We start from the raw sequence: 21,163 nt of genomic DNA on the forward strand, positions 1-21,163 counted from the left end.
TTTTTCTTGTCATATTAATTCTATATTTTCATTCACATTTTTGACAGTAAAATTTGTCCAGAGTCATGAAAAGTCTGCTTTGCTGCAGAAGATTTTGAAAATTATGGATATCATGTCTATTCCCCAATATTTTGTTCCTTTTTTGTGCTCCAGTAAAAGTAAAAAGTGAAAAATTAAAATAAAAGTGAAAGTCAGATACGGTAGCATAGCCCTTAGTTCCAGCACTGGAGAAGGCTGAGCTAGAAGAAGTGAGTGTTTGAGACCAGCCTGAGCCATATAGATAATTCCAGGATAGCCTTAGCTACCTAAAAACCCGTCTCAAAACAAACATATTCAGGAAAGCAAAGGAACTATGTCCTGAGGTCTCTCCCTGCCGGTGGTGACTGCCCAGATGAGCAAGTGTCCCAAATAAACCCCCTGACAGCCACTGATAAAAGAGGTATTCACCGAGTGCTTGTATATGTGGCTGTCAGGTTACCACCAGTTTTATTATTGGGCTGTTAATTAGTTAATTAGTCACTATACTGGTTCTGAGGACACAGAACCCAGCACCCAGCTAGGAAATTTCCTGTCAGAGATGACGGTGGTTGAAGGCTTGGAAAACTGGTCCATGAGGAGTTTGGGATGGAGCCGAGAAAGAAAGAAGAAGGATGGTGGTCCAGGATCTGGAGCTGGGGCCGGAACTAAGAAGCCAACAATGCCTGTCGAGAGCCCTGAAGAACACGGCCATCAAGCTGGTGGCCAAGAAAGGCAGGAAGGGCAAAGCATGCCCCGGCCTGTTGTGAGGCATCTAGAGTTCACAGGGCCACCAGTTCTCCACCCCAATAAAGGCTTTCTGCTGCCTGACCCGCTCTTGTGGTTTTTCCAGACAGAAGTGGCTTTGTTATGGCGGAGCAAGGGGGCCCGGAAGCAGCTGTGAGTGTGTGGACTTCCTGGTTACAGCCTTTCTCCTCTGAATGGCTCCCTGGGACCCCTCTGTCCTCAGCCTTTTATCTCCCGTGTTTCATCTGGGTCTTACTGAGTATACTCTGTAATTCGCTTTGTCAACTGCTGACCCCCCCCCCCCAGGAACGGTCCTTTCTTGATCTCTCTCTTCAATCCCCTTTTTTGTTCTGTCCAAAAACATATTTTTAAACTAATGCTTTTAGCTTTTGAGTTTATCAGAACTCAACAGTCAAATGGCCTAAAATGCTTAGTGCTAAAAGAATTGTTTCATCCATGCCTTCTACCCCACACGCGGACATAACATACGGACCATCCTCTTAGAACTTTTAATTAACGCATGACCATTGTAGATATGGAAGACAATCTTTGAATATGTGGACCCAGCATGCAGCAATGAAATCCCTGTAACAACATGCTTGTCAGCTTAAATATTTATCTTTTCTCTGCACTGGGGAATAGTCAAGATCCTCTTTCTAGCTATTTTTGAAAATACACAAAAGGAAATCATCCTGTTGTACTATGTGAAATGCTGAAATCCGTTCCTCATTCCTAACTGTGGGCACAGACCCCCACACCAGAGCCACTTTATTCAACCTGCTAAGCGTCCAGATCTACATCTGTACAATCTATGGGCATCTCTGGTGTCACATGGCTGAGATCTCAGGGGATTGGTAGCCCTTCCCTTCTTGTCCTAGCTAGCTCATCTGCGTTCTTAAGTCTGAACAAGAAGTTGGCTTGTTCAATTACCTTCCACCAATCAATCTTTCACATCATTATGTTGGAGTTCATATGCTTGGGTGTTTCTGTAACGTGGGTGTGTTCTAGTGTGCTAGGCCTAGTACACAAATAAATTACATAGTCTTGCTTAAACATTTTAGGAGTTTGAAAACATGAACTGCTTCCTAGGTGTGTGGGCAAAGGCCATGCAGGCTTCCTCTCGTCTCTACAGTAATAAAGACACACACAGCCAAAGTCAATACTTTCTGAGGTTTGAGAGCCAGGTACCTCTCTTTCAGAACTCTAGAAAGCTACAGGCTCAATAGGAGACAAAAATTAGCCCACTTCCAAGACCAAAATGGAGTCCTATACTTAACCGGTACTGTATAATATTCCCAGTTTGATTTATTACCCATGATCTCGTGGCTGTCACTCAGGCAGAAGCTTCATTCAGAGCTTGTTAGATCATATTTTACTCACTATTCCAAGGAATGCAGTTGTCTTTCAGTTTCAGGTTAGCAACAGTAGCAAACTATGAAGAGGTATTATTATGGCAAACCCAAGAGCGGCAGGAAAAGGAATGTTCCACTTGGCCTCCAGGCAAGAGCAGATAAATCACAACAGCTTTAGTATCCAACTCTGAGAACAGAGGTACTGGGGCTGCAGAGACAGCTTCAGAGTTTAGAGAGCTTGCTGCCTTTGCAGAAGACCCAAGTTCAATTCCCAGCATCCAGGTAAGGAGAAGACTGTCAGCCACTGAAACTTCAACTGCAGAGGATCCAACGCCCTCTTCTGGCCTCCCAGGGCCCTGCGCTCACATACTATAGACAGACTACGTAGACATTTCTACACAGGCAAAAATAAAAATCAACCTTTAAGACAACAAGTGTATTAAAGTATTATTTCTTTCACTCACTCAACAAGTCATGGTGGGCATGTTTGTTCTTCAAAGCCCGGACTTAGTGTGATGTCTAGCACTTGAGAAAGTTGGTCCGGGTTGTCTTACGAATGTGTGGAATAGTTCAGTATTTTGTTACTTGTGGCTAATGACACATGATTCATAGTTCCATCTTCAAATCGAGATCCTCCTGCCTCCACCTCCCAAGTGCTAAGAGTTTCAGCATATGCCACCATGCCTGGCTCACAATTCTTCGCTCTCGGTGCCAGTTGAGTGATGGAGATCAAATTCTGTCAGGTGGAGTATGAAATCTCTCCGGTCCAGGAAAACCTTCATTTCTTTTAGAGTATGTTTCTTGGGAACGTTACCAGAAAGCTTATAAAAAATAAACTCTTTGATTTCTTTTACAGCAGAGGGATTTGTCTTCCTCTGTGCCATCACATCCTACCTCATCATGCAGTGAGAAACGCTTTTCCGGAGTTTTCCTTTCTTCTGGACATTCTTGTAAGGCATCGGAGTGTCTCAACAGTACAACACTACGTGAGAACAAACTTCCAGCTGGGGAAGATCTGATGGCTGTATTTTATCTTAAACAAACAAGCAAACCAAAAGCAAGAACATGGATGTAGAAAGGGAGGCAGTGCCATTCAAGGAAGAGTTTAGTCTCTTAGTACTTGAGCACGAAGTGGTGCAAATTTTCATGTGAAGAATGTCATCTGGAGTCATGTGACAAAATAAAAATATCCCATATGCCTTTATTCCTTTTGTTCACATTAAAGAACCTACACCTACGTCCTGTCTTTTCTGTCTTGAGCAGTGGTTCTCAACTTTCCTAATGCTGCGACCCTATAATACATGTTGTACTGACCCCCAACCACAAAATTATATTCATTGCTACTTCATAAGTGTAATTTTGCTACTGTTAGGAATTATACTGCAAATATCTATGTTCTCCAAGGGTCTTAAGTGACCCCCGTGAAACTCAGTCAACCCCCAAAAGGTCATGACCCATGGGTTTAGAATCTCAGTCTAGACCAAGCCCATGGCACAGACAATATGGCTGCTCTTCTGAGTACCCCACCCCCGAGTAATGCATTATCACCACCTAATAATAAGCTACTGCCATGCTGCTGAATGATGCCCCCTCTTCGCTGTGGTCAACAAGACCTGTTCATCATGTTTACAGTCTACCTACCGCTGAGATAGTCCATGAGGTGATTAGACTGCACTTTGTGATGTTCAATCCTCATTGTCAACTTGATGGGGATTCAGAATCACCATGGAAACACACTTCTTGGAGAATGCTTCCTAGAGACTTGAAGAAAGAGCAAAGGTGACCTGAATGTGACCTGCACCATTCTTTCAGCTGAATATAAAGGTATAAGTGATCCAACCACCAGTATCCTTCTCTGCTTCCTCTCTGCAGATGCAGCAAGATGAGGAGCTCACTGCCTCAAACGTCCTGGCACAGCTTCCCCATTATGATGAACTCTACTCTCAGACTGTGAGCTAAAATAAATGGCACATGCCTTTAGTTCCAGCACTTGGGAGGCAGAGGCAGGCAGATCTCTGTGAGCTAGCCTGGTTAACATAGTGAGACACAGGACAGCCTGGGCTATATAGAAAGACCCTATATTATTTTTTGAAATGAAAATTTGATTTTTTTTCATACAATATATTCTAATTGCCAGATCCCCTTCCTCAACTCCTCCAAGAGCCTCCCCAACTTTCTACTCACACAAATATACAGCCTTTCTTTCTCTCTGTAATAAGGATACAAACCAGCATCCACAATGTCTGGCTTCATATTTTTATTTTTACTTGACTATTACACTGTGTCTTTTTCAGCTCTGGGCCATTTAGAATCACCATCTGAGCAAAATAGTCTGTGAAATAATTCAATTAACATTTCAAATAGGTTGGTTGCTACTACCACTAGAAAGCTTCTTCTGAGGGGTCTGATATTAACCTGATGTAGTTTTTAGATTTAAATATTGAGACAAAAGCGAGTTTTTCCTCGGATGGTTGCCCCGTTTCGCTAAAGATAGCTGACACACACAGAGAGAAAATATGTGTGTGTCTCAAGCACCGTGTTCTCACTAACCCTTGTACTACCTCGTCCCACAGAGATGAAATGCTCTGGGTTATTCCCTGGCGTATTGGTCAAGAGTCTGCTGGGATGGATAGATTTTGGCTATGTGTAGCCCAATACTTAACAAATGATGGATTTAACAAATGAAGTTTTCTCCGTGTCTTACAGCAATAAATCCACTGGATGCCTTCTCTATGTTGGCACGGAAAATCCAGCACCATTGGCCTTCTCCATTTTCTCATCTCTCTTCAAACAGTCTTGTGCTTGTTGCCTAGTGGTCCAAGCAATGACGACAAAGTCGATAACAATGACAAGGAAGAAGAGGAAGAGGTGGAGGAGGAGGAGAAAGAGAAGAAGGAGAGTAGGAAGAACTATCTGCTGATTGCAAGTCCCCTTTAATGATAAAACAATAGCATTTTCTAGGTATTTCAGTGAGGACTTCTACTTCTCTTTAGACACTTTGAGCACTACATTGTCTTTAGGCTAGACATATTACCACCCAAAATATAACCAGTCCAAATTAGGAGAGAAAGGGTTAATTTAGCTCACAATGACAGGGTATTGTCCATCACTGGGATGGGATGCTCAAATAGCTGTTCACATTGTATCCACAAGAACATAGAGAAATGGGTGTGTGCATGCTTGCGTGGTTCCTTGTGCTCAGCTTCATAGGCCAGGGCCCCCTACCTAAGAAATGGTGCCACCCACATAGGCTAGGTCTTCTCAAATCAATTAATTTAACTAAGTCAATCACTCTCAGTCAAGCTCTTAGGCCAACTCAATGCAGAGAGTCCCTAATCAAAACTTTCTTCTCAGGTGATTCTAGGTTGTGCCAAGTCAACAATTAAAGGGAGCCATCACATTGCATGAGTAAAGAAAACCAATATATCGGGAAAGTGAGAAGAAAACTGGCTTTGATAGGCGTGATAGAAAGAATCCTAATTTATATTTCATTCAAAAATTACCTTAGTATAAAAAAGATTTTAAGTTTCTGTTACACTTTCAATCTTTATCCAGTTTCTCGTGTGTAATTGTATTTGTTGTAATGAGTCTCTGCATGGTGAGATATCGCCAGATGCTTCACTAACTAGATTTCTGACAGTGATCTTGAAAATTCTATTATCTAGAAAGGTTCAGAATGCATGAGCCTCTCTAATCCCTCCTATATACAAAGTCGAAAATAATTAAAAGTTGTATCAAGTGGTTGAGAATCAAATAAGTAAAGAATATCTAATGGTAATCAGGACTATTTTTGAGGAATGTGATACTACTGGGACTGGAAAAAGAATAAATATCCAACATAATAAAATATTTGCAGTCATTTTTTTATTCTGTGCAAAGGGAATTGTTTTACCAACAAGCTGTGAATATCTGTTACACACATATTAAATAAAATTCTTATAATTACGGTGGGGAGGAGACCTTCTAAGGCTCTGTGGCTTAAATTAAAGCCATCCCTCTATAGAAACCTCCACTGAGCTAACAGAGATTTTGTAATTCTCAGAGCTGGAATCTGGGAATAGTCTGGAGAAGACATCATAAAAGTCTGCCCAATAATACAGAAAACAAATTAATAGAACCATGCAAACCCTAAATAGCATCTTTAAAATGCCCAGAAGGGGACAGTTAAAAGTCTTTAATAGAAGATTACTGCATTTCATGACTGGATTTAGCAGCTTAAGTGGTGGAGGTGTGTGGTTTAGGGAGAACTCAACATCTTTGCTTTTGTGAAGTAAGCACCGATTTTTGTACTTTTTCCACCCCTGCCACTCCTCAACATTATGGGAATCTCTCTGTTCTTCAAGGTCAACTACAGAGCCTTCTCTGAAACCCTCTAAACATCTCTCTTTCCCCATAATCTGACCCTGTTAACTATAATGTCTTATGATGTTATATCTTTGTTTCATTTCTATTGCCTTGGTAAGACAAAAGCAACTTAAGAGAGAAAGCCCTTTAAGTATCCAAAGTGATAGATACAGTGTATCGTGATGGGTACCATTGTTGGTTGGAGTACAAGGCCCGCCCAGCATCTTGCATCCGCAATCCTGAAGAACACTGAAAATAGGAAGTGGGGATGTAATATACAATCCCCATCTCCCGTGGGATACTTCTCTCAGCAACACTCCATCATCTGAAGGTCCCTTAACTTTCCCAAACTGTGCCACCTGCTTGGGACCAAATGGTCAAAAACCTGAACCTGTGGGAGACATTTCAAATCACATGCATAGTAAGTCTGAAGTCAGCCAGGAACCCCAGGGTGCATGACCAGCCTTCTTAGTTTACCCAGAAATGTCTGAAATCCATGAAAGGTGCATTCCCATCCCTTCTGCGAGGTCAGAATCTCAGAGGAAGGCATTAGCTGTTCCCTACATTCCATGTGCATTTTAATATGTGTCTGAACATCTGCCTTTCTAAATGTTCACCTGATGGCCGTTTTCCCCCCTGGGAAATAATCTTTTCATTAATATAAATGCAATCTGTAATATAAATTCTTTTCTATTATCAAATGTTCTTGTAGATATTACAGATGTTAAATTGGTAAACATAGACAGACGTCACATTTTTCATGATCCATTTGTGTTTCTGTCTTCTCTTTGCAAGAGAATATCTTAGATACAGGAACTCATCTTTTCTAACCTGTTGCTACCTCATTTACTGGGCCAATGGCTATGCCCCATGCAGTAATCTCAGTAAATAGTTCTTGGATTCTGGGTTTGTAGCTGAGCACTTGCCTTACATGCACAAGGCCTTGAGTTCAACCCCTGGTACAAAAAAAGAAACAAAGAAAAAGTAACATCCTCAAAGTTAGTTAATTCAGACAAAATAGAAACCTTGAAGTCTAATTCTGATACTTAAAAAATTTTTTTAAAGTTGAGTTTGACTGTATTAATGAATTATAGAATCAAACTAAACACATAAAACTGTATTCAATCTCAGCAACAAAACGCATAAACAGGATGCTAGCTGGCTAGCAACCCTGATAAGTTTCAGGTCATGGGAAAGATAGCATGACAAGGTTGATGAAGCCTGCTGTACAACACCTGAAGTTGGCCAGAGGCCTCCACATGTATGAGCATGCATGACACATAGCCTAGGCTATACAGCTTTATTAATCCTTCTAGGCAGGATGGTATTAAAGGTAGAGAATTATAACATGAAGAAGAAAGACACAGAGCGGGGCTTAGAGGGTCATGGTGAGTAGTCATGGTCTGTAGTTACCAAGCAACAGATGGGGACAGCTAAGCTATCCGGAGACCTGGGTTTATTTGTTTGGCACCCCTGAGCAAACATAAACAGTCATAATCATGTTCTCAAGTTGACTTTAGAGCATTGGCTCTGTGTGGCTAGATGCCTCAGTATATGAAACACAGATACTACCATTCCAAGAGGACCTGAGTTCAGACCCCAGCATCCAAGTCAGACAGCTCACAACCACTTGAACCTCTAGCCCCATGGGGCCCAAGACAGCTAGCTTCCACGAGTACCTGTACACAAGTGTGTATGCCTGCAAATGTACACGAAAGTGAAGATAACAAATCTGTTTTTAAAAACCATTTGGTCTAGTGAGTTTCCACATTTAGTTCATAAGAGATGATTTAATCTTTGAAGAGTAAGTCACGGCCATCTTCAAAGATAAGAAGTCATTTTGTTCTCTTCAACTTTTTATACACAGGATTTTCTTACCAAGGTGCTTAACTACAATAATAACTCTGCCTATGTGTAAGCTCACAATCGAAGGCTCATAAATTCATTCTTCATTATAGCCTACCTTTATTTTCCCACCCACCAAATTCCTCATATACAGCAAGTGTGGACTGTCGCTAGGTATTTTAACAAACTTGGCTTGGATAGAGAAGAATGTGGTTACTGATAACACAGCAGTCCTGGGCCAACCTCAGGGCTGCTGAAGCCTCCGCTCACCTGAATCAACTCCAGCTGCTGAGCATTTTTTTTTTTAGAAACACAAGCTGAGCTGACCACTCCAAACTTGCAGAGACTTAATTTGGGAGCTGAAACCAAAAAAAAAAAAAAAAAAAAAAAAAAAAAAAAAAAAAAAAAATGTCCCCAGACACAAGGAGCTGCGGAGATGAATTCAATCTACCTTCTTTCTTGTTGTAAATCTTCGGTGATGCCTGACAGTCAAGTCAGTTTAATAGAACCTCTCGGGAGGCATGCTTTCTTCCTAAGCAAGAAATGACGAGATGTCAGAAATACGTTAAAAGGTGGCTTGTATCTGAAGAGGGAAAGGACAGCTGTGCGTCGAAAAGGAACACCCCATGAGTCAGACTAGGACAAGACCCCTTGTGTAGCTCACCTAGGAACGCCTCTAGATTGCCATTGCAAACGAGGGGGTTGTAGAATGTTCTGGAAAGTCCACACTCACTCTTCCAAAATATTCCAGGGCTGGAGATCAAACTCAAGGGGCAATAGGAGCTGTGATGGGAAGACCCAGGAGGGAGGATCCTGGTTGTCTCCTTCCCAGCCTGTGTTCACACCCCTTAGCACAATGGTCCTCAGCCTTCCTCATGCTACGACCCTTTACTACAGCTCCTCATGCTGTGCTGATCCCCAACCAGAGCATTATTTTTGTAGCTGCTTCATTCGTTGTAATTTTGCTGTTGATTATGAAGCATAATGTAGACATTTGGTTCGTAGGTGGTCTTAGGGGACCCCTGCAAAAAGGCTCATTCTACCCAAAGGGGGTCACAACCCCGATTGAGCATCATTACACTACCATCTCACATCTCTGGCACCTTCCGTCCCCTTCTCCTTGCTCTTCCCTAGTTCAGTTCACCTCGCAATGAGCTTTCCATCATCCACCATCCAGATTCCAGGGCTTGCTGTTTGCTTCCTCTCTGGCTCAGCGTGACTTCCTGCCATGCTGGCTCCTGCCTGCCTGCTTCCTACCTCCTTGGCTCTCCAAGCAGATTTCCAGCTATGGTGCTGGGGACTAGCCTTAAGGTGGGTAGTGGGCATGGAAGCGGAGACATGCATCGTCCTGTCTCTCAGAACTAACCTGATCTGTGGCTCTTACTGCCGCACTTCTGTTTACGATTTCCAGAGAGGTTCGGGGAGCGCAAAATAATGAAAAAAGATCAGGAAGAGGAAAACTCTGGCCTTCTACAAGCCCGATAGCCACTTCCGTTCACTGTGAACCTAGCTTCCTGTTCAGCATCTGGTCTAAGACTGGGCCAACCTCGACCCCAAATTACTCCTTGTAACCACAGCTTCTCACTGAGTTGGTTCCATTACACGTGGTACAATCAATTCTTCCTTCAACAGCCTCTTTTCTCCTTTTTACAACATTCTTCATTCATGCATGTGTCTTGCCTCCTGGGAGCCTTCATCTCTTCTGCGCATTTTGGCTGCCTAAGTGGATCGGAACCGGTGGCTTGGGGGAGGGGGGAGGGGAAGGGGAGGTCTTCTCTACACTGCACAGAGAGATTCAATATTAAGACCTAGCGAGCCCAAGGCCCTGGGTTCGGTCCTCAGCTCCGGGAGGGGGGAGGGGCAGCTGAACCTTGCCAGTACATTCCTCCCACCTAGTTCCACACTCAGCCTGGAGCCCGTACCACCTTCTGCTCCTGTAGCTGGCTAACTCCCTTCTGCTGCACCCCATCATTCCTAACAGCGCAGGTCGGTTCTACTGCCCTCCTCTGACCTGCTGCACATCTCGCCAGCGCCAGCGCCAGGTGAGGCAGCATGTAATCATCCCTGTCTGAATTGTTCTCCAGACGTTTCATGGGCTACTGTTTTCCTTCGCTGATGCTGGGAGCCACGCTCATGGAGGGGATGGCTGGAGCCAATGGCCCTGTGGATAACAGCAGGAGGCTGGGTTCCTTTTGGTCAAAGACCATTGAGTAAATCTCTTCCAAAGGCACGCCTTCTGTGTTTTGCCAATTCAGCCCTCATATTCTCATATTCACCTGCTCCAAATAGTAGTAGTAGTAGTAGTAGTAAATTATTATTGCAATGGGTCTCTTTAAAACAGTATAATTTTACTAAGGAAGTTGAAACAGTACTGACTCCACTGCCTTCTTGACCAGACTGTTGTTAGCAGTGAATATTAGAAAGAGCGCCATCCCAGGCAAGCATACAACATGAATGTTTATGAGGAGAGGGACATGCCAAAACCAGGGCCGCAAACAAACGCTCCTGAAACCCCCTCAGAACCGGAAGTGTAGTCAGAGACCAGAAGTGTGCTCAGAAACCAAGAGCAAGCATCTCTCCAGAGAGCAGGAGAAGTGGATCAGGTCTTCAAGCCAGGTCAAAGGTCAGTCCCATTCCCGACCCCTCTACACATCTTCCTTTTCCTCCTCCCTCTTGCTTTCCTGACTCTTGATGTAATGGGTGATCTTGCCCGTCTCACTGGATTCGATTGACACGATCCTAGGAAATTAGAAATGAGAAATGCATAAGATTGACTAAGAGGCAGAAGATCTGTCTGAGTGGAAGAGAGGTAACAGGTGGACAGCAGGAGCAAGCAGAGGCTCACAAGCACTCACTCAATCTCTGTCTCTGTGACCCTATGTGTCTCTGTGTCTGTATCTGCCTGCCCCTCCCCTGCCCTCTCTGTGAATGTGGGTGTGTCCTGTTCCATGTCCTTGCTGTCATCTACATCTTCATGTCCCTCTCCACAATCCTCCCCCATCCCATCCACCACCAAAACCACCACCACCCCCAATCCCTCTCTGGCTCTCTGGGTCAATGGATTCTTGTTCCCGCCACACCCCCACCCCACCCCTGTGTTGTGAGCTGCTCTGGTTCATTTTGTCTGGCGCCTCCCTCAGCCCCTGGGCATGATAAGATGACACCTTTGAAACTGTGAGTCAGAAATGAGCCCTTCCTTCTTTAAACTATTTGCATCAGGTATCCTGTCACAGAAATTAAGAGCCTACTTATCTTCCTGAGGCCTCCAACCTTCTGACCATCTCGGTTTGGTACCAGCAGCAATCCACATCAAGTGTTTCTACTCAAAGCTTAAGAAATGCCAAGGGGAGTCAATGGTGGAGTGATTACTTAGACTCTTGAAGGCTCTGGGTCTCATCCCTCAACAAGGTGAGCCGAAGGAAGGGAGGGAGAGGAGTAAGCATTGTTCAGTAGATTGAGGCAGGAGGATTGCTATGAGTTCAAGGCCAATCTAGCTGCTTAAAACTCTGTCTCAAAAGCAAACAAATAAAAGCATAAAAACGAACAAAAAATGGGAAAGGAAAAGAGAAGGGAGGAAGAGGAAGGCAGGAAGGAGAGAGAGGCAGGGGTTGGGTGTGAAGAGGACAGAGGGGAGGGGAGGGGAGGGAAAAGGAAAGGGAAGGGAAGGAGAGGAGAGGAGAGCAGAGGGGAGAGGAGAGGAAGGGAGGGGAGAGGAGGAGAGGGGAGAGGAGAGGAGAGGAGAGGAGAGGAGAGGAGAGGAGAGGAGAGGAGAGGAGAGGAGAGAAAATTTAAATCTTAAGAGAGACAATCTGACTCCACCTGTACCTGGGCTCCCCTTCCACTGAGTTTCCTCTCAGGAATAAGGAGATCTAAAGTATAAACAGAACAAGGTAGGGGACAAAGTGGAGAACCTTAGGAAATATTCTAAGGTGTGACAGAAGACCAAGGACCGGTCCCTATAGTGATATTTATTACCATTTACAGTGCATTTAAAACGAGCCATTAGCTCTGTCTGACTTAACATCTGCTTTGCCATTATGCTGTTCTCACAGAAAGTGCCCCTGATTTCCAAGTTCATTAACAAAGAGAAATCTGTAATCTGGGGTAGGCTGGGTACACAGTCAGTCTGAACCTATCAGTTCCTGTATCTACCCTTTCGAATCTACGTGGGGTTGAGTAGATGGTTCAGCATTTGGGAGCATGAGCTGAAGACCTAAGAAGTCTCCAGTACCCACATCAAACAGCTCACTCTAGCCCATCACTTCAGCTCGAACAGATCCAACATTGTCTCCTGGCCTCAACAGGTACCTACACACATGCACACAAACCCGTACAGAGACACTTGTGCAGAGAAATAAACAGCAAAATTAAAAACAAAAACAAAAGCAAAAGAACATTAAACCTTCTACATTTAACAAACTCAATGTGTTTCGTCCAAGTTGGACTACGCTCTTAAACTAACGAGCTCACATTCTCTTTGTTTTCTGAGCCCATTAAGAATGCAACTTCCCCCTCGATATCTCAAAGGAACTTCCTGCTGCTGTGTTCCATAAACCTTCCCCAGTGGGTATCCTTGTATCGTGGGATTTCTCACTGCTGGACAGCCAGGTGTCTTGTTCATCCATAAAGAATATATTTGGAAGAAAAGCTTCATGTCTAAAAATCAGCACACCATTTTTTTTAGTTGCAAACTTCCAGCAAACAGATTTTTAAAAAAATAAAATAAAATAAAAATCTGTCAGGTTTCAATGTTGCCTGACTCTTTCATGAAAACAGCAAGTTTTGTTTTTTTTTTTTTTTTTTAAGTATTACTGTATAATAATGTTACAGGGATATGCATCTCCATTTTGTAATTTTTAAATATAGGTTGCTCCCATAAAGGGAAGACTAAAAATAATGAGAATTCCCACTAGACCTCTAACAAAAACATAGTCAAGTTGTGAAGTGCCGAAAGAAGAAACTTAATTAACTGCAGTAAGGAGTTATGGGGACATGACTAGCATTTTATGGACTAAAAAGTGAACAGCAATGAAACTAAGCTAAATATTTCTGAGACTACTTTTACCTTCAGTGATAATAAATTATTGAATTTTCTGCCAAGGGAGAGAGTTATAGAACCCACAGGACTCAGATCTAACACAAAGCAAATCAGTATTATTGGACGTTAATGATTTTGGAGTCTTTGAGATGGATTTTATAGTCACCAACAACGATTCTGTCTCACTCACACTGAATCACACAGAAAGGAGGAATTTTGAAAATTGGCATTTCCCACACAATTTATTACCTACAACTAAAGGCAAACACTGGCTCCCTTGGTATCTCCCTTCCCCACTTCCTCTTGAGAGCAGCAATCCTGTGACAAGACTGTGTGTGAACATGGAACTCTGCTGGAGGGGATGTGTTCTTCAGAACCTCTCTGCCTCACTTTCTTCCTGGTCCTGTAGGTAGGCTTTGATATAACTGTATTGCCTTTGCTTGTATTCTCCCTAATAACCCACCTGATGCAATGGATACATGGCTGTATCACTATTTTTAGTAGACAGGCAAATGTTTTCTTCTGAGTCTGAATATAGATATATTCAGAATAGAGATATTCATCACCAAAGAACTGATTTCTCCCTCCTCTTTGCCAGAGACAATGGGCACCTGCAATCTGATGTAAATCACAATCATTGGCTTATTCTATGGTATTATGATTTGATTATAGTCTCCCCACCAATTTATATGCTCAAACACTTATGTTTCCAGCTGCCAGAATTGCTTTTGTAGACTTTGGAAACTCTGGAGTAGGAGTCATGATGGGTGGAAGGCTGTTCAGAGGTATAGCTTGACTGTGCTTCAGCCTGACTCCTTCCAGATCCAGAAGGATGAATGGAGCCTTTACCACAAACTCCAGCCACTGTGAGACCCACTACATCTTCCAAAACATGGTGGATGGAAGCTCCTCTAAGTATGTGGAGTACTTTGTCACAGTGACAATAAAAGAAAAATAATACAAAGAATTGATACCAGGAGTGGGGTTTTTGCTGTGATAAACTTGGCCATGTAACTCTTAGACTTTGGAACTGATTCATGGGGTCAGTTTGAAAAATTTGGGTCTGTGGGCCAGAGAATTTTATGGCTCATTTTTCTAGCCATCCTTAAGTTCAGAATGCTGACAGAAGGACAAACAGTAAAAATCCTACTCATGAGATTCCAGGCAAAACAACAACAATAAAAATGATAGTATTGGAAACTGCCTAAAATTTATTTTTGTTAAATTCTGGAAAATAATCAGGTTGTGATCATCTTGTATCTTAAAAAAATATGACTAAAGGTGAATTCAAAATAAATTAACTAATTTGTTTAGCAGTGGAAATTCTAAAACAATGTAACAGCTGGGCTGTGGCCCGATTACTAATCTCTACCTTTAGTTGGCTTTGCAGTTAGAATGAAGAGAAGAAATTCTAGCAGAAGATGTGAACAGCTTTGCTGGGTAGGAGCAAAGGTGTATTTGAAGCTGTGAACAACATGGGTTGCACACAGAAGATCAATACTTATTAATGACATACATGCTACCTCAGAGAAAAATTGCACTTTGCACAGGTCACATGAGGCTGAGATGCTGAACATTTGAAGAGTGTTGTGTCTGTTAAAACAGGGAGGACTCTTGCAGTTAGATTGGTGCTTGGGCCCATGGGGAGCAGGACAGACACCATGTTTTGAATGTGAAAACAGGACCCTTAGGCTCACACATTTGAACAAGTGGAGCTGTTTTGAGAAGGTGTGGATGCTTTAGGATAGTGACATTAGTAGATAGCATTAGTGGGTCTCTGAAGGTATACCTACCCTGCTTCTGGCTCTAGTCTGAGTGTTCTGTCTTGTGTTGTGTCACTACCACACTCGCTGCCACTATGAATCCTGCCATGTCTTTCCCACCAGGATACACTGTTCTCTTTGAAGCACCAAATTGAAATAAATCTACCCTCCCTCTCTTAAGCTCTTTTGTTAAGTATTTTAACACAGGGTAAAGTAACCAATACAGTTAGGTAGGCAATGAAACCACCTAGACAATACTCTTTGGGGCAAGAAAGAGTCCCAGCATCTTTGTCTCTCTGAACATCTTGGCATAATATTTGATGGCACCAAGGGATGTCTTGTAGGTATCAGAATACCCCATCCTCAGATATCCCAAGAATCATGTGGCCAAGAGAGAACAACATAGCTAAGGTAATGAGTTATGAGTTGCATAACTCATTCCTCTTTACTTGTGAATCTGATCATGTGTGACCTAAGCTTTCTTACTAAATATAAATTACACAGCTTGCCTGTCTCTTGGGAAAAGGGTTCAGGAAGTGAGAAAAAGAGGATTCAGGAGAAAAAGAGACAGAAAAGGAAGAAAAGAAAGTTGGTTCTGATTCATCAGTGACAGGAAGCACATTAAATAGTTTATATGCTTTATCTAATTTAATCCTATCAACAGCCCTAAAAGGAAAACACTTAGTGGGTTATGTGTCACCTGGGGAAACAGCAACCGTTAAGTGACTATTCATAGTTGCCCTTAGAAGCAAAAGTAAATACTCAGAAATTGTCAGATGAAGTAAGTGATGCTTATCAGTAGCCATCGGTGCTCCCCACCTTACTTCAGCGAGAGGAGTCAAGACCAGAGAAAGATGTAAGCAGCTTTTGTCTCACAGCATTCTAAACACACATACACACACATACACACACACACACACACATACACAAACACACATATACACACATACACATATGTACATACATACACACACATATATACATACACACAAATACACATATACACATACATACACAAATACACATATATACACATACATATATATGTACATACATATACACACATACACATATATATACATACATACACATACATACACACAAACACATATGCACACATATACGTGTGTACATACATATGTAAACATACATGCATATACACATACATGTACATACATACACACATACACATACATGCATACACACATACACACACATATATATACATATGCATATACATGTGTACATACATATACATACATACATACACATAAACGCACACATATACACACATACATATACATACACACATACATATATACACACACATATACACATACACACATACATTCATTCACAATACACATACACACAAATGTACATACACATATATATACACACTACACACACATATATACACACACACAGATACATACACATTCATACACTTATACACACACAAAGCATACACACAAACTTACATACATACACACATAGACTTATACACACATACATATGCATACAAACTACACACACACCAGTCTCTCACTTTGGGCTCCACATAGTGAGACATAGGATAAGAAAATTACTTGATATTTAACAGTAACATGCCCTCAGATTGCACAAAGAATCTCATTTGTGCACAAAGAGCCTTCAGTTCAAAACCCATTATTGTTTCAAACTTTTTATTCCAACGTCTGACTTTGTAGAAGAAGCCAGGGACCTGAAATTCTGAGCTTCCTTAAAAATTGTACTCATTAAACAACATGTTAATCGTGGATCAGGGATTGAACATTACACAACCCATTAAGCTTCTTGTATGTTCCTGGAAGATCATAGATAATATAAAAGTACAAATGATCCAGTGGTTAAAATAATTGACTATAATGAACTGCAAAATTAATTATGAATGACCATATTGCTTAGCCAGTTGACCTAAGTCATTAACAGATGTAATGTGTTGGGTAAAAACAAAATGTAATCTGGCTTCTAGTGTTCTGAGAGCATCCACAGTGGTCCCTAGTTCTGGATGCTGGCATAGAGGATGCTCATGGAAGGATACAGGAAGCCACTGACAGCTGCCTGGAGAAGATTTTATCATGAATCCATCATAGGAATACAATCTATCATAAGATCTTGTCTTGGATTTGTTAAAGGATGGGGAGAAAACCTTATTTAGTTAAATGAAGCATTCTGTCCCAGCACGTTCTTTCCTGACTTAACTAAACCAGTGTTATTCTAGTGCTTTTGTAAAATATTAACCCTAAGAGATTTGGGGAGGGTGGGATAAAGGGGAATTGGGCAAGAGAAGTGTGAAAATATGTTTCTGGTTCAAACATTTGGAAATTGCCACCTTTGGGGGCATCACATCAGAACACAGTTTTGCAATAGTTCATGTCGAGGGCTATGGACAACAGGACATATATCATGGCACATAGAGACCAGGGAGAGATGGTCCAGAGCAGGTGGGAAAGATAGAAAACAAGAGCATTGTAGGAAAAGAAACAAAACAAAATAAACAAACAAAAACAGAAACCATCTGTCTGGGGCACAGCCAGAGCCATGGGGAATCATGATTATTGTTTGTTCCTTACCCTGGGCCATCCCCAGCCATGGGTAAGGCACATGAACAGATAAGTCTAGGCTGGAGGTAGAATTGTTTCCCGTTGTGTGGACTTTTCATAGGGGACTCTTCAGCCAAGGCACTCATACCTTGGCAGTGTTCTGCCCAGAGGCTCCCACACCGTATTTTTCCAGCTCTGTTTCATTTAACCCAGAGTATCCCAATGATAATTATTACATTGATTTGTCTAACTCATATTAATAGTCGTATATGTCAAGTATCATGGTATATGTCTACCATCTCAGCATCCAAAAGGCTGAGGCAGGGGAATTCAAGGTCAGCTCAAGTTGCATGAGTTCACAGCCTATACACATCAAGACTGTGTCTGAGGGGGCTGGAGAGATGGCTCCACAGTTAAGAACTTTTCCAGGGGACACTGGTTCGATTCCTAGCACCCACTTAGTGGCTTAGAATCATCTGAAGTTCTGGTCCCAGGGGATCTGACATTCTCTTATGCTCTTTGTGGGTTCTACACACACACATGATGCTCAGACAAATGCTGTGCAATTCAGGCAGATACCATACACATAAAATAAAATTAAGACTGTGTTGCTGAAAAACAAAACAGCTGGGTATGGTGTCGGGTAGGATGATGTCATTATACAGCAAGGCGGGTTGAGCCTGTCATTGGATGAGAAGGAAAGGTAAGCAGGGAAAAATCTAGGAAGGAGAGAGGAGGAGGAGAAGCAGAGATTCAAGAGGAGGCAACATGGAAGCAGATGTGGATGTTTCTCTCGGCGCATCTCTATATGGATAAGGTTGTTAGGAATATTTTATAAGGGATGGAATTGCACAGGATCATTTGACTTATCTACGTGGGCAAATTATATCATACCAATTGGATCAGAGTATTTTGGTGTGTTTGATGTGGCGAATTAATTGAGTTCAAAGAGGGTATAACGGCAGAATGCACAAAGCCTGCCACGGAGTTGGGATGTGTGTGTATAAGACTTGGCAACAACCCACCAAGGGAACTGCTAAAATAAAGATACCCCCACCCACGGTGCCATGTGGCCCTAGGGGTGCCAGCACTAGCACAGGATAGAAGGTTACCTCTTTCTAATTTTACCACAACAGTGTCTCGTGTCTTCACCTCTCCTATTTCTACTTCCCGTCCTCAGGGTAATGCCAACCTGGGTTATATGAGACTGTCTCACAAAGGAGGAGGAGGAAGAGGAGAAGGGAGAGGGGAAAAGGGAGGGGAGGAGGAGTATGGGGAGGGAAAGGAGGGGAGGAAATGGGGAAGGGGAGGAGAAGGAAGAAAAGGGAGATGGAGATGATTAGAATTATACTTTTGCAGATAGAGTAACAATAGCACAACGTCTGATTAATTTGACTATATGTAATCAGGTATTGCATCATGAGGTTGATTTTGAAGGTATCCTTTCTGTCTGTAGTGGTATTCTGAACAGGTCAGCCCTGGGAAGGCAGAGGTTCTGAGGCAAACAATCTGTCTCCATCCCCGTACTTTACGAAACACATGGGAACTTTGTCAAAGCGTGAATCCCCCAAGACAGCCTTTTAAGAGAAGAAATTAATCAGCAGGCAATCTTCCTCAGTGGAGCCCCTTGAAAGGGTCGGAATCCTGTGGTCTTGGTAGCGATGGGAAAGAAAGTGGTGACTCTTTTGGTTGTCCCATCAGTGAAGCCGGAACCATCTACCTGGTGCTTTATACTTTCAGTGTGCTTCCATCTGCCTGGTGTTCTCCATTATAAAAGTTCCCGGCTGACTGTTCCCAAACAAAAACCTAGATCCTAGCCCGTAGACCTCTCTTTGCTCAGAAGCCGACCGCCTCCCCAACTCAAACTCCCTAGAAGTCTTTCTGAACACCAGCAACTAAACTGCCTACCTGGCCCTTCAACTGATGCTCCAAAAGAGGACTGGGGCCCCATGTAACAAGAGGGTTCAGCTGTTCCAGATCTACCACACCGGGATCCGGGATCCGGTGCTTTCACGCTCAAGTGGATCCCCCAGAGCTCCGTGCAGTGGACACAAAGCCCTGTGCAGTGGCAGTTGGTCCACGTGTGCTAGAACCAAGATTCCCAGCCTGCATTTGGGGCCATCGGGCTGCTTACAGAGAAGCCCAAAAGGAGAGAAAGACAACACAGGGGTTCTGTTTTTACAACGTCTGCTGTTGGGCTTTCCGTGTCCTCGCAGGGCCGGGGCGATGCGGCTGGGCCCAAGGCCAGCAAGGCGGAGGAGCTGCATTACCCGCAGGGTGAGCACCGGGCAGACTACGACCGCGAAGCGCTGCTAGGTGTCCAGATGAACTACCGTGACGTGGGATGAGTACAACATCCAGATGTATGACCGCGTGACTGACTTTGACGAGAACACTGCTCTGGGTGACACGGAAGAGGAGTCCTTCAGACAGCTTCATCTAAAGGATAAGAAGCGATTTGAAAACGCTAACCAGGATTCTGGTCCTGGCCTGAGTCTCGAGGAGTTTATTGCGTTTGAGCACCCTGAAGAAGTTGATTATGTGACGGAGTTCGTCACCCAAGAGGCTTTGGAAGAACATGACAAAACTGGTGATGGGTCTGTTAGTCTGGAAGAATTTCTTGGCGATTACAGGCGGGATCCAACTGCAAATGAAGACCCAGAATGGATACTTGTTGAAAAGGACAGATCTGTGAATGATTATGACAGAGATAATGATGGCCGCCTTGATCCCCAAGAGCTGTTGTCATGGGTAGTACCCAATAACCAGGGCATCGCACAAGAGAAAGCTCTACGTCTGGTTGATGTGATGGATTTGAATAGTGAGTGACAAAAAGCTCTCTGAAGAAGAGATTCTGGAAAACCAAGACTTGTTTCTTACCAGCGAAGCCACGGATTATGGCAGACAGCTCCATGATCACTATTTCTATCACGATGAGCTCTAGCTCCTGAGCACCGAGCAGGATGGGCCTTTGTAGTTTGCTACCAGCTTTACTTTTACGATAAAATATGGGTGTTGTATTTTACACTCGTAAGTCTTACCACATCAGATGATCTAAATGTAAATGATAACTTTTTGGCCTTTAAGAGGAAAAACAAAACAAGAACTTGTCATTTATTTCAAGACATACTGAAGGAGTAAACATTAATATTGTGCCATATGACCACACAGTCTTTCGTAAGTACTCCATCTATGTAGTGCTGTGCTGTGGAATGTCTGAGCTCTTCCCATACTTGAAGACATGGAGGACTTTAGACATGTCTAGACAATAGTATTTAAGTAGCACGTGATGAAGCTGTCAGTTTTTGTTCCTGTACTTAGTAGGCTTACATTTTAACTGACAAAGGACAGTGTGTTTAGGTTTACTGTTTATCTTAAAACCTTTAAAGGAACCTTCAGGACTTAAACCTCACATAGATGTTGAGAAGTTCTACTTAATTTTAAAATGGTTTCTAAAAAGGGTTTTGTTGTATGAAATAGAACATTATTTTTTTG

At 42.7% G+C, this 21,163-nt stretch overlaps 1 protein-coding gene across 1 annotated transcript; it reads left to right on the forward strand.

Moving 5' to 3' along the window:
- Nucleotides 1-577: 577 nt before the first annotated feature.
- On the forward strand, nt 578-20,612 carry LOC308436784 (reticulocalbin-2-like; the record flags this gene model as incomplete). Its single annotated transcript, XM_080937750.1, is given in 6 exon segments — nt 578-915; nt 4,928-4,982; nt 10,244-10,345; nt 19,885-19,945; nt 19,998-20,488; nt 20,490-20,612. Coding segments are annotated over 6 exon segments (1,170 nt in total).
- Nucleotides 20,613-21,163: the final 551 nt, after the last annotated feature.

The sequence above is a fragment of the Micromys minutus genome (genome assembly GCF_963924665.1).
Source record: "Micromys minutus genome assembly, chromosome: 25".
In the NCBI taxonomy this organism is placed as follows: domain Eukaryota; kingdom Metazoa; phylum Chordata; class Mammalia; order Rodentia; family Muridae; genus Micromys; species Micromys minutus.